The sequence below is a fragment of the Megalops cyprinoides genome, chromosome 10, assembly GCF_013368585.1.
Source record: "Megalops cyprinoides isolate fMegCyp1 chromosome 10, fMegCyp1.pri, whole genome shotgun sequence".
In the NCBI taxonomy this organism is placed as follows: domain Eukaryota; kingdom Metazoa; phylum Chordata; class Actinopteri; order Elopiformes; family Megalopidae; genus Megalops; species Megalops cyprinoides.
The window spans coordinates 5,382,751-5,396,028 of NC_050592.1; the positions used below are offsets into that span (position 1 = coordinate 5,382,751).

The 13,278-nt window shown below is 41.5% G+C and overlaps 1 protein-coding gene and 1 long non-coding RNA gene across 2 annotated transcripts; both read left to right on the forward strand.

Moving 5' to 3' along the window:
* Positions 1 to 3,679: 3,679 nt before the first annotated feature.
* LOC118784354 (membrane progestin receptor alpha-B-like) lies at positions 3,680 to 4,750 on the forward strand. The gene has a single exon (XM_036538565.1). The coding sequence runs from the start codon at positions 3,680 to 3,682 to the stop codon at positions 4,748 to 4,750; it is 1,071 nt and encodes a 356-aa protein (XP_036394458.1).
* A 4,913-nt stretch (positions 4,751 to 9,663) lies between these two features.
* Positions 9,664 to 10,233, forward strand: LOC118784250. The gene is made up of 3 exons (XR_005005243.1): positions 9,664 to 9,724; positions 9,944 to 10,043; positions 10,166 to 10,233. It is a non-coding gene; the product is annotated as an uncharacterized LOC118784250 (long non-coding RNA).
* Positions 10,234 to 13,278: the final 3,045 nt, after the last annotated feature.

Below are 13,278 nucleotides of genomic sequence, written 5' to 3' on the forward strand. Positions count from 1 at the left end.
GTTCTCTTGTTTTGTCAGATATGTCGTTACATAACCGAGATCTCTGCAACATTTTACCTCCCTCAGTGGAAGCGGCTTCAGTCTCATTCACTGGTGGAAGAGGCGTGACAAGTGTCACCTCTGCAGGGGCTGGGGATCGGAAGGCGAATTAGCCCGGGATTAGTCGGGCGGATCACTAGGCAGTGACCCGGGTGCGCAACTCAATCCTGTACCAAGGTACGAAGAACCGCCGGATACGTAAATCTTTCTTGAAGAGACGGACAGCTTTGCTCAAAGGTATTTTATAATAAAATAACAATTTCAGCTTGTCACACCACGGAATTCAAATCTATTACCGGCTCTGCAGAATGCAGCACGTGCAAGTTGCATTTAACCGAAAATTGTAAGATACATCATATCGGAAACTGCTTATTGTTACACAATATTTAGTAGCCGACTTGGCAATGGTCACTTCTTTGACTATCGCATGTTTATGGTTCAAGAGCTATTAGCATGGATTATATTTAAGCAATAAATACTGTTAATGAATTTAAATCATAGAATAATTGCCCACAGATGCCCGTTTATTTATAAGAATCGAGGCTTTTCCTTGGCAACGGTAAATACGGGCTTATAAAGTAGGCTAATGTTAGCTAACTTTTTGACATGGGTATGTACTTTTACATTAAGTTGATTCTATACATCGCATTCCTCTGCATCGTTCTGTAGGCTTATCCATTCTGTCATTTTTATGACTGTCTAATTCAGTTTCCATATTAACAGAAACGCATAATTTTATTTTACAGTAATTTACAGTCTTATTTATTTTGTTATTTATTTATTTATTTTTTTTTTTACTTTAGTTTCATTTCCACAATGTGGACCTAAGTCCTGGTTTAGGGATGGTAGTAGCCTGTAGGGGGGAAAAAAACCGTGTAGAGATTGACCCGAACTACTAAAGATATTCCTAAACTGACTTTTCATTCAGGAAGCGTCCAGGTTTTATCGAAATAAAGGGATGCATATCAGAGATAATTTTGCCCTATAGTATGGTGGCTGTCTGAACTAAGACTGTTTGAACATTAAGTCCTGGAGGTACTTTTGAAATGTCTTTTTTATGATATAATACAGGACATACTGGTCTATAAGAAATGGCAGAAAGAGGTTGTTCGCAAAATTTACATGTACTGTATATAATTTGAAGAAAAATAGCACAGTACCACTGTATATCTACTGAGGCAAATTCAGGTTAAGTACGTTGCCCAAGAGTATAACAGTGGCTCACCACATTTTTGGACAAGTCCTAGCACTTACCACTATAATTTGTGGCTGCACACCTTTTCAAATTTGGTGAAACCTGTTACTTATTTGGCATACATATAGGTCATATGACATGAAATGCGTTTTTTTCTTCTTTGTTGGCCTGTAATAGCCATTCTGTGCCTATGGATTTAAACGAATTTCTCCAGATGTATACAGTGGACATTTCATATCTCTTCATAGTAAATATGTTTGTAGATCGCCCTTTACTGGAGGCACATTTGCAAGCTGCATACTTTTTTAATCATCATCACTTACTCTCTCATCACATCCTTTCACCGCACAGCTGAAGTGCTGAGGAAAAAGATCTGCAGAAGATAAGGCTAACCAGTCCCACTATCTTTTTTTTATTTTTTTTTTGAAACATTTCGAATGGTTTGTGCCTGACATTGGGCCAGTTGTTGGAATGGTCAGAAGCAAATATATCTTCCAGCAGTTCTCTACAAACCCTGTGAGGGTGGGGACACAATAAAGACCAGGCCTGAAACCATCCTTATCGTCTGCACAGTGCGGATGTCTCACATTGAGGTCAGCGCTTCTGCGTAATCTGTAGTTCCTTCCTCGAGGTATCAGCCCGTAACACCCCACTCACTGAGGCAGATGGTGTCCCTCACACGCTGAGGCAAATAAGCGTGACAAATAACACAAATTATCTGCCATTATACTCATCATGCCATTCACAGAAGAAGAGAGACATTGTGGGCTCAGTCTCTCCCCTAGCATTAGTGAGAGAACAGCTTTGGCATTTGGATGAATTAGGCGCGCATATTTGATTCAGTTCTGTACAAGGGGGTGGTAGTATTGCATACTGGTTAAGATACCAGCAACTGGAAACCGAGCTGGAGGTTTCAGGTCTGATTCTGAACGCATCATTACTGTATTACTTGTTAGTGTCACACTTTAACCTGAATAGCTAGTAAGTACCCAGTTCTACAAATGGATAGCATATAAAACTGAAGTTAATTTGTGGTGGGTAACGGCATATGCTAAGTAAAATATTTTGATAGAGTAGTTTTCATCCCTGCTGTTTTACAGTGCTGCATTCATTTTTAAAAAATACCTCTTAAAATACATGTTTTATGCACATATGATGGATAAAGAGATTTTCTTCTGCTCCCTTTGCATTTGCATTTGGGTTGAATGGACAGTGTCCAGTTCACTCTTGCCAATACTACAAAATAAGTTTTTAATTAGGTTTTTTTTGTATAAACTTATCAAAGATTAATGTTCTCATGTATTTACTTATTTTTAGGTGGATGTCATATCTTAACTCTAAACTGTGTATATTGCCATGACAGTATTTACAAAACATTTTCAAAATGGTGTGCTATAAGAAAGTTTGTATTAAAAATGATATGTTTTTAAAATGATTTCATCTGATTTGAAATGAACTTGTTTATCCATGCAAGAAAAATGTTGAAAGCGATGTGGTTTGCTGTGGTCTGGCTTCCCAGCACTGAAGTTGCCTCCTGCCAGCGCTCAGGGCTTTGCGTCAGCGCTAACTGTGTGGGCGTTGCTCTGTTTTTCTTGTCTTGATTCCACTGGCGTGATTACTTAAGACTAAGGCTGTGTCCCAATAAGAGTCACCTCCATAGTGTTTTCCTGTTTCTCAACCATAACTGCCTCTGCCGTGTTCATTGAAGGATAAATTGTGTATGCTTAACAGCATCAAAGTGGCTTTTTTCTTTCCATATAAAAGACAGGGAATTTTCAGATTTTCCTTCTCTGGGACCTCTTCATACGACATGATTTTGAACAGCATCTGTTTCATTATAGGTAATTATAATAACTTGTAATTATAGACGAATGCTATTGCAACAGATATGCAATGATACCTAGATCACTTATTTAATTAAACAAAGAGCTAAAGCATTTAGCTGCACTGTTAAACGTTATTATAGAATGCTGTGCATAACGGCATTAGTGCATTACAAGACACTGTGATGCATTACACTTAGTATTGATGCTAATAGATACTAAGGTTATGCTAGCATTATCTGGTTGTATTTCATGAAGTTCAGCGTTCCACTGCCTAAAAGCCAGTGCATTAGTCCTGTCAAGCCTTAAGTGTCCCTTGTGTTAAGAGATGGAGGTGCCACTTGCCTCTTTAATTAGAAGCTATCCTTCTTGGAGGGTGATTAGCAGGGTCTTTTCCTGCTTTCTCCTGGGATTCGCTGTTTCCACAACAAACATTCTCCTCACAACATGACCAGGACAAACAGTGAATCTTATCACCCCAAATTATTCAGATGCCGAGCTAAATTCTTCTTACTGGCTTACTTTTGCAGCAGGTACAGAAATAGGTTAACCCATATTTACAGTACTTGTTTTGTCTTTCTTGATTCCTTTCTTGAAGGGATTTCAAGCCACACCGGCGGCCATGGCAACGATTGTGATGGAGAGGATCGGGCACCTGTTCATCAACCTGCAGCAGGTACGGCAGGTGCCCCGGATGCTGCGGGAGGCAGTTCCCTCCATGCCTGGCACACTGCGGGACAGCGAGGTGCCACCCTTCTTCCGGGACAAGAACATCCACGCCGGCTACCGCCCTCCCGACCAGGGCTGGCGGTACTACTTCCTGTCCCTCTTCCAGCGGCACAATGAGACTGTCAACGTGTGGACCCACCTGCTGGGGGCGCTGGTGGTCCTCACCAAGTCTGCCGAGCTGTCGGAAACAGTAGACTTTGCCGGGGATGTCCACGCCTGGCCCCTCCTCATCCTCCTCATCTCCTCCTTCGCCTACCTGGCGTTCAGCACCGTCGCCCACCTCCTCTCGGCCCGGTCGGAGTTCCACCACCACGCCTTCTTTTTCCTCGACTACGTGGGCGTGGCGCTCTACCAGTATGGCAGCGCGGTGGTGCACTTCTACTACGCTGTGGAGAAGGACTTTAGCTGGCTGCCGCGCGGAGCGTTCATGCCTGTTGCCGCGGCGCTCGGCTGGCTGTCCTGCCTGGGCTGCTGCTATGGGAAGTACCACGACCGCAGGCTGCATCCGTGGGTGAGAAAGGTGGGCCAGGTGGTGCCCTGTGCCCTGGCCTACGCCTGGGACACCAGCCCCGTCTTCCACCGGATATACTCCTGCCTGCCCTCCTGCGGCCGTGACCCAGCCGTGCCCTTCCACTGCGGCCAGGTGGCCTTCTTCCTGTCCAGCTCCTTCTTCTTCACCCAGCCGCTGCCCGAGTGCTGCTTCCCAGGCCGGTGCGACTTCCTGGGGCAGAGTCACCAGCTCTTCCACGTCCTGCTGGCTCTCTGCACCCTGAGCCAAATCCACGCGTCCCACCTGGATTACCTGGGACGCCGGCCTCTGTACACGCAACTCCACGGGGACGGTCAGGGACCCGTCTTCTTTATGGGTCTCTTTGTGGCGTTGGGGTTGGCCACTGCCCTGACCGCCCTCTATATGACCTGGAAGGTGAGCCGCCAGATTGGTCAGAGAGACAAAGTCAAATGAAAGAGAACTGGACAAAGTGTATCGCCCCCAGATGGGTGTCTCAGCATAGAATCAATATTCATACTTTTTCCTCTGCTGTCCATCTTAGCAAATCTAAGATCGGGAATTTTTTCTAAGATTGGGTCACACTGCGAATGATAGCTAGATTGGTTATGAAAAGGATCATATTGGCATTTCCACCAAGGAACATTTTATCATTGTCTTGTCTTGTCGGTCAACTTACTAACTACTTACTAACTTACAAACTACACGTTTTCTGGCTTGATGCAAACTGTTCTGAACATAAAAATAGCATAAAAATAGAAATAAAAATAGCCATTGTTCTCATTTAAAGTCATTTTAAGAGTTGTCATTTTGGTGTGAGCAGCTGGATTCAATGGACCTTCAGCAATTTACGCATTTTTTCGCTGTAGTTTTCGCTCATGTCATCATTCCTGAGGTGATTGGGGTTAATACTCACAGGTATCAGGGGACTTCTTTGATTAGGGAAGGAATGCCAATAACATTTTAAAGGGCTGACTATGTACGCACACACAGTCTCCTTGTTGCTCATGAAAGAAACAGCAACAATCATATGGAAGTGTTTTTTCCTACTGTATGTTGAAGGGATATGATTACATTATGAATACTGTGACAAATGTTTTAAGTGCCAGTAGCTGGACTGTAATCTAAACACTGCAGTGCACTGGACTGTAATCTAAACACTATCTAAAGATTGTTAGGGTCTTGGTGGAAAAAAATTACTTCATAACCCTCAGGGTTATGTTCTAATGCTGGATTAACTTCTCACATTCTGCCTTTCCAAAGTAAACTGTTTCCTGTTTTTCTACTTTGGTGAAAACTATGTTTTTCTATGTTTAAATATTCCAGGAATTTTTTTGTCATTTCCAGGCCTCAAAGAATTTTCTCACAGAAAAATGCTGTTGCTTGTCATTTTTTGGCCTTGCCCAAAAGTTGTATGGAAATGTTCTTCTGTTACTATGGTAAATAGTAAGCACTGATTTGAATCTGATTAGGAATGCATAACAGGGAAAACGATCCTGTAAACATTATTCAGAAGTGTAACAGTATGTAAGAACTTTCTTAATCCAATAAAAATGAATGTAATGCATTTTCATATTCATTTGAGCTGATGGTTTATTTTATGTTGTACACATATGTTCCTTATGATGATCTGTAGAACAGTTATATATCCATGTGTAGAGGAACTACTGCTACTGTTTAAAAAGTGGAATGCAATGTACTTGGAACATGTCCAGGGAAAGAAGATTAGTAAGTGCACCAGCAGTGTATTGTTGCTCCACTGCCTTTGTCAAATGTTAACTGGGCTCACATGAGCTGGAAATATCGAAGTCTTCCTGGAGAAAAACCCATCACATGACATGAGTGAATGGGTTTTCATGCTGGCTCATTGTAGACAGAAGTGTGTTTCAGGGGAATCAGTGGTCGTCAATGAGTAGTCAGACTCAGTAGTAATATATATTTTTAATATTTGATGTAAAAGAGATGAATTTGAGCCAAAATGCATCTTTGGGTGTTTTTTTTTCAAAGTTACTGAAGGCTCCCTCGATGCCTTGTTTCAGTGTGTTTCGCCTTTTGATTGAATGAAATAATAATAATTCAAGGAATAATATTTCAAGGAAAAAATGTAAATTGTGTGGCCACTGTTATAAATATTTAACAACGTGCACTGAGTATTTTATCTGATAGCGTGTGCAATGGTTGTTTTCATAGCTGTGATAATACATGTACTGTGTATTTTCCTTAACTTAATTGCTGAATGTCTCATGCTTTAGTACCTCATTCATTCCAACAGAAGCCTGAAGTAATAGGAAAAAAATGGCAGAAGCTTTGTAGACAAGCTGGTGAAAGAGCATGCTCTAATCAGCTCTTATTAGTGGTTGCCAAACAAGAGTGATGCCACCTAGATATTTTATATTCTGTTGAGGTTCACTGAGGATGGTTATCATTCTTTCCATCTCCCCAAGCTTTACTGAAAACCCTTGGGTTTGTTTGGGAAAGCTGATGAACCTCTTCTTTCCAGCTCTCCTGGTTCACATTGCACAGATTTGACATTGATAAGCTTTAATCGCTGAGGTAGTAACCAAATGTGACCCTGGTCAGAAGCTGGTAATTGCTCTGAAATCCACTGTATTCTGCTGTAATTAAAAAAATAGAATTTAAAAGAGAAAAAAAAAAACAGCTCTAGCCAGCTGACTGTGCTAAGAGGTCACCCCTCTTGTCTGTCCTCCCCGGAACCCACAGAATGCTGGGATGTCATCGGCTGCCGGGAGGACTTCCTCATCTTAGCTCTGATTATGTTCACATCCTCCAGCAAGGATCTGGGTCAACAAATCTGACTTTAAACGCAGTTTAAAGGGTTCTTACTTCGATTACTTGAGCACGTTTTCAACGGAAGAAAACAGGACCACAATCCTTCCTGCTGTGTGTTCGGCCTTATCTTGTAGAATCATTCAGTTCCCATTGCATGATGTGTAGACCAGACAGACTGGAAATAATTGTACCATCAAGCTGGTCCCATGTTAGGGTTGTGGGTCAGAGCCTGTGCAGTAAATACATTAAATAAGTGCAGTTTGTATATAATGTATGTATCTCATTGTTTACATATTATATCTGTAAACCACTTAACTATAGCATGTGACTTGCAGTTTTATTCAGAAGATGAACACAACTGCAGTTTAGTCGTATTATATTGTAGACACAGTTGTCAAGTTAACTGTTAGGGTTTTTGTACTTGTTTCTGCCTTAATATTGTTCAAAGCCTCGTAGTGGTTCAACACTGCAAGTTACTGGTTATTGTGCTGTTAACCTCACAATAAACAGACTGACAATGCAAGTGTGGTTTTGCACTGTGTTTTTAATCCCATTTGAATCCCACATTGAGGAAGGTTAAATGGCATAAGCCACCTATGAATGTGCACTCAGGTTCCTCTTTTAGATTAACTGTGATTTACCTGATATGGCACATGAGAGATAATGGTACGGACAATGATTTTTAGCCCACACTTGTATTTGATAACTTTCAAACACAAACACAACAAAACATTACATTGTTGAACATATGACATGCTGCTTTATTAGAACATTGAGACATTTCATTACAGAATACCAGTAGCTGTAACCCACTTGTCTAAAATCATGCCCTTTGGTGTACCTGTTTTTCAGTAAAGGTGCATCTCTGCAGTACATGCATTGTTCAAAGATAAAACATGCCTAATAGTGCTGAGGATCTTTACTCTAGTGAGTGTGTCGGAGGATGTCTTGGTAATGGGTATGTTTATATGTTTAGCACCTTTGCATTATGTGGGTTTAGCTTGGGTGTGAGGCACTGCAAGATCAATGAGGAAGTTACCCTTTTTAGTTAACTCAAGAGATATTGTATTTCATTTAAATAGCAGAACAATTGAGGAGGGAGTGCAGAATTTCCCCACAATAACTTCTCTTTCAAACCACCATGGTCTGTATGGATTTCAGCCTGTGTTAAAAGATTGCTGTGCCTCAGCTGGTCAGGGAAAGACACTTCTGGAGACTCAATCTGGGTAAGATGAACGTACTTCCACACCCAATTTTTTTTTTATTTCTATACTTTATATACATTTCTGTTTTCTGATCTTCGACTGTCACAGATTCATAGGAAACATGACCAGAATATCTTGTGTGTGTGTGTGTATGTGTGCGTGTGTGTCTGTGAAGCAGATACCCCTATCTATACAACACTGCCATTTCCTTTAAAATTATTACTGAAATTAATGGTTTATTGTATATTTGTTTTGAGAAACAACTGTTTTGGTAAAACTGACCTTTATTCACTGTGTGTTTTACTTTAGCTTTGTAATCTGACTGTGTAATAGAAGGAATGAAATAAATATTAATGAGATCTATTAGGGAAGGAGACGGCAGAGGAATGTCTCTCCTTCTTCATGATAATATTTGGAGTGAAAGATTTCAAAATACATTGATAGTGATGCTGTCGTGCATTTGCAATGATTTACTAGGCAGAGAGAAAAAGTAGTCACTTTGTATGACAACAATTGAGAAAAATAATTACCTTTGTTAGTGATATTTCTAATACTTAGTGTATAAAAGGGTAAACAACGATCATGATTTGACAATTGCCATCAATAGAGTTGGTCTGTGTCTGTCTGTTTTTTGTATCCCTGTATGTGTGTGCATGTATATGTGTGCGTGCTTGTGTGTGTGTGTGTGTGTGTGTGTGTGTGTGCGCGTGTGCGCATGCATATCATCATGTATGTGGGCGTATGTGTGTTTTTTATGCATACATGTGGGTATATCTGTGTGCATGTGTGGGTATCTGTATGTATGTGTGTGTATGCTTACATGTGGACATATCTGAATGTTTGTATAATATGTCCACATTATATGCCTGTGTGTGTGTATGTCCATGCATGCATGTACATGTGTGTGTTTCAGGAAGCAGAGGACATGGCACCAGTCACTGCTTCCCCTTGGTCCTCATTGCAGTGGAGTGTGTGTGTTCTTGCCGTATCCTCACTCTTGCTCCCCACAGTGCTGCTTGTCTGTGCGACTTGTTCCAAAAGGTAACACCCCACCATCCACACATCCTCCACTTATAACAACATTATATACATGTACAGTTCACATTATTGCCCAATATGAATTCAGCTAAATTTCTTGAGCCCATAATTAAGTTAAAACAGCTCCTATTAGACTTAATAGCCTATTTCTTTCCAGACTAGTCCCCCAGCTCACGAAAATTTAACTATTGCTTTCAATAATTGGTGACTGAACCAGCCATTTCATCTGTGTTCCTGGCCCTCCCAGTGTCTCATGGCCTTTCTCACTGCCCTCTGCAGCAGACTGTAACTTTCAGCAAGCCAAGCTTATCTAACCGAAGGTTCTGCTTCCTGCAGGAAGTCCAGAGAGGCTTCAGATGAATCAACTCAGAAGCCTTCAATGGAAATGGCATCTACAGTAAGCCAGGTTTTGCTTTCACTGTGTGTATGAGGACGTTTCCCTGCCGGTCATATTCTAAGCGAATGATCAGTTTTAGTGACTGCGTATATTCCATTGCCATGCCACTGGAATGAAACTCAAGTGTGAGGCTAGCGGCCAAATATTTAAGACAAAATCACTGCAAGAGAGTCCTCTGCTGGTCAGCACAGACACTAACATGCATGTAATGTATTCCAGCCAGCTGATGTAACAGAAGATGCGGTCTCGGGGCAACAGGAAACTAACGTGTCACCGGACTCACAATCTCAGCCAACAGAACCCCAAGAGACACTAAAAGGTGCGTGTCAGTTTCGTTACCACTTACTGTAGGAAAGCGCTGAGTATCACACTAATTTTGTAAGTTTCCCTTCCCTTACGTTATGCATCCTGAGTATGTCTGTATGTCCACTCCTGTCACAGATGATGCGAAGACACCAGCTAACAAGTCCGAAAGGCAGCTGCCCACCCTACCTGCGCAGGTGAAGGAGCGAGTCCGCAGACACAGCAGCTACACCAGCTTCAACGTGTACGACGTGGTGATGGACGTGCAGAACGAGTGGCAGGAGGCGGGATCCTGGGCCTGCCGACGGCAGACTTCCGACTGCAGCAACCTGTACGAGGAGGTGCAGTGGAAAGACCGCGAGGAGGGAGCGGCTTCATTCCCTGTCTATGCTAAGGTCACCAAAGTCAACAAAGTCACGCCCACCGCTTCCAGAGACACAGGCAAGACAGATGGTAACAAGGACTTCCCGCTGTACGCCAAAGTGCAAAAGACTGGCCGAGCTGTGAAATCTGAACTGATCATGTAGGACGTTTTTCAGGGGACGTGGGAGAGAGAAAGAAAAGAAAGGGAGGTAGAGGTACAAATGGTGTTTTAGGCCTTTTATGTCACTTGTGTATTAATGTAGGTATACTGGGTAGCTGCCAGTCTGAATTTGTATATGCTTATAATTATTGTGAGTATGATGAGTTTGTTTAGAGGCTAAATTTCAGAATCGGACGTTTTTCTTCTACGTCTAATATCTGTAATACAGATGGGAAGGGTTCCACTTGTAAATAAACGCTGGACATTGCTTTTACAAAGTCCTAAGGTACCATTGTCCATTTTGAGTTTTTTTCTCTGTCAATGGTGATTGCTCTACGATGGCCATAAATATCCTTATGTGTGTCCATCTCGACATTTTATGACATGAAATTGAAAAATACAGCACAGTGCTACAGTTCTATGGTTTACTGCCACTGCGGCAATCAGCAGCTCTCAAACACTTGGATGGTGAAGTCTAGCTCATGTAGTGAGTCCACAGCAAGGGAATATGAAAAACTACGGCACCCAGAGCTTTCAGTGAACCCCATCGGGGTTAGCGGCTGACGTTGAAGAAACAGATCGCCATATTTTGTGCCAAAAGGTTCCTTAAAGGTCCCCGGTGTGTGCGTACTGGCAATTGTCTTAACAATATTTAACTGTATAATTGTTGCATATTACATTTCACGTCACATTTATTTCACTTTTACAGGGAATAAAATATAACAGTGAAATGTAGATTTATTTGCCGTAATGGCCGACTACATTGCGCAAGCGCGGTGATCTTCAACTTGGCTTCAAAGCTAATGGCGGGGAAAACACGTATACCGTCAATGAAGTCTGGTGACAAATCTATACAGCCGAAAAAATTATCTTTGACTCCGGAAAACCACATTCGCTGCATGTTTTAATTAAAAAAAACGAGCTACGTGACAATCCAATAAAAAGTTGCGTTAATAAATCTGTCCCACAAATAACAGCGACTTTACCCAATCTACTGCTGAAAACCTCCTTCGCTGATTAGATTGGCAGTTTCTCTATCCTATAGCAATAAACAGTGGGCGGGACTTAGAAGAATGTGACCGCAACGGTTGAAAAAGCTCTCTGACAAAAGTGTGGGAGAATCGGAGTCATTCAGTTGGAGAAGTTGTTTTTTTTGCTTGGATTATACCTCGAAGGTGTTGCTAATATCTCCTCGCCAGCAAAAGGTAACGTTTGTTCTTAGAGGCTTTAAACTTGCATCGTTTGCTTGCTGCTGTTAGCTACTACAGCCAACGGTGGCAACCGATTAGCTAACGTTAGTTTAGCCAACGACAACGAAGCATTTAAAGTGGCTAACGCTAGCTATTGCTAGTGTCTTGATAGTTGTTTAGCTTTAGCAAACTGTTTCAACTCACTAGCTGGGTAGCTAGCTTGCGTGCTAACTTAATATAAATAACTTAATCTTGAGGGCTTGATTCGACTTGCCAGTTGAATCTCTGCTACCAAGATCGCAAACTAACTATACAGTAGCTATACTAGTAGTTTTGCAGCAATTAACTTGTTCGCTAGTTTTTATAAAGTTAATGATAACGTTGTTTCTAAAATGTTACCAGGCGAGTTGGTTACCTAGAGTATCGAGTTAACTATTGTAGAAACGTAAACCCAAATCAAATGATGCAAGAATAAAAACAAACAGCAGCCAGAATTGGGGTTCTAACTATAGCTACTGGGCTAAGTTAAAATGATAGTCTAACTGTTAGTAACAAATAATAACAGCTTGTTACTGAACCAAGGCTAGCTTGTACTTGTGTTAAATAGCAAACATTAAATCAACATAACATTAACGTTAGCTAGTCAATCACATAACGACAGGCATTCGGATAGAGCTATTTCGATGCTAGAAGGCTAGAAGATAGTTCCTAGTCCTAACTGCTGATGACCGGCCAGGATGCAAAGGGAATTCTAGCGCTGATCGTGTAATATGCGTGTTCACAGCGTAGTGTGAAAGTCAAGGAATGTCCAAATAAATGTGACAGAGCATTAAATTAACTCGCTTTGCGCTCACAAAATGACATTGATAGTTTTGTGTATTTGAGGAGCACCCCTATGGGTGCACGGACACACAACCCACTTGTTCAGAGAAACAGTATGTTTGTAATATGTAACTGTAGCAATATGTAGGTTTCAGGATAGTTGTGAGTCCTCTGTTGATAATCCCTGTAATATTTGGATTGGACACAAAATAGAAAATGACTCCTATGAGCCCAGTTGATAATGGACATTGCCAGCATTTGATGCTTGTGAAGCCATTTTTAAGTTCGTGAGAGTTCTTCCATTTGAAGGATTTGACTCTTTCAAGAAGAGCTCATTGACAGTCGTACTGGCAGCCACTTTGAATGAAAATAGGTGCAATATTAAAGGTATTTAAGATGAAATTAAAGTTTCAATGGCATCTCCAAAGAGCTAACTTCGCATTGTTCACAGATTTCTCCATTACATGGTGTCAGCTTCTTTAAATGCACCGCATATTTAGAATGGGTCTGGGTCCTGAATGTTGTCCTTTCACTTGCTGGCCTTGAACTGTGCTTCCCTGAAGCTCCTCGGTAAATAATACATCATATTTGTTAGTGCCCCGTCTTCCGTGTCTTAACATGCAGGTCCCGTTTAAACCCCCCCAGAAACACGCCAGATATGTAGCCTCTCGGTCGTTACGTAATGTAGGGAACACAAATATACCAGCGGAGTGCGA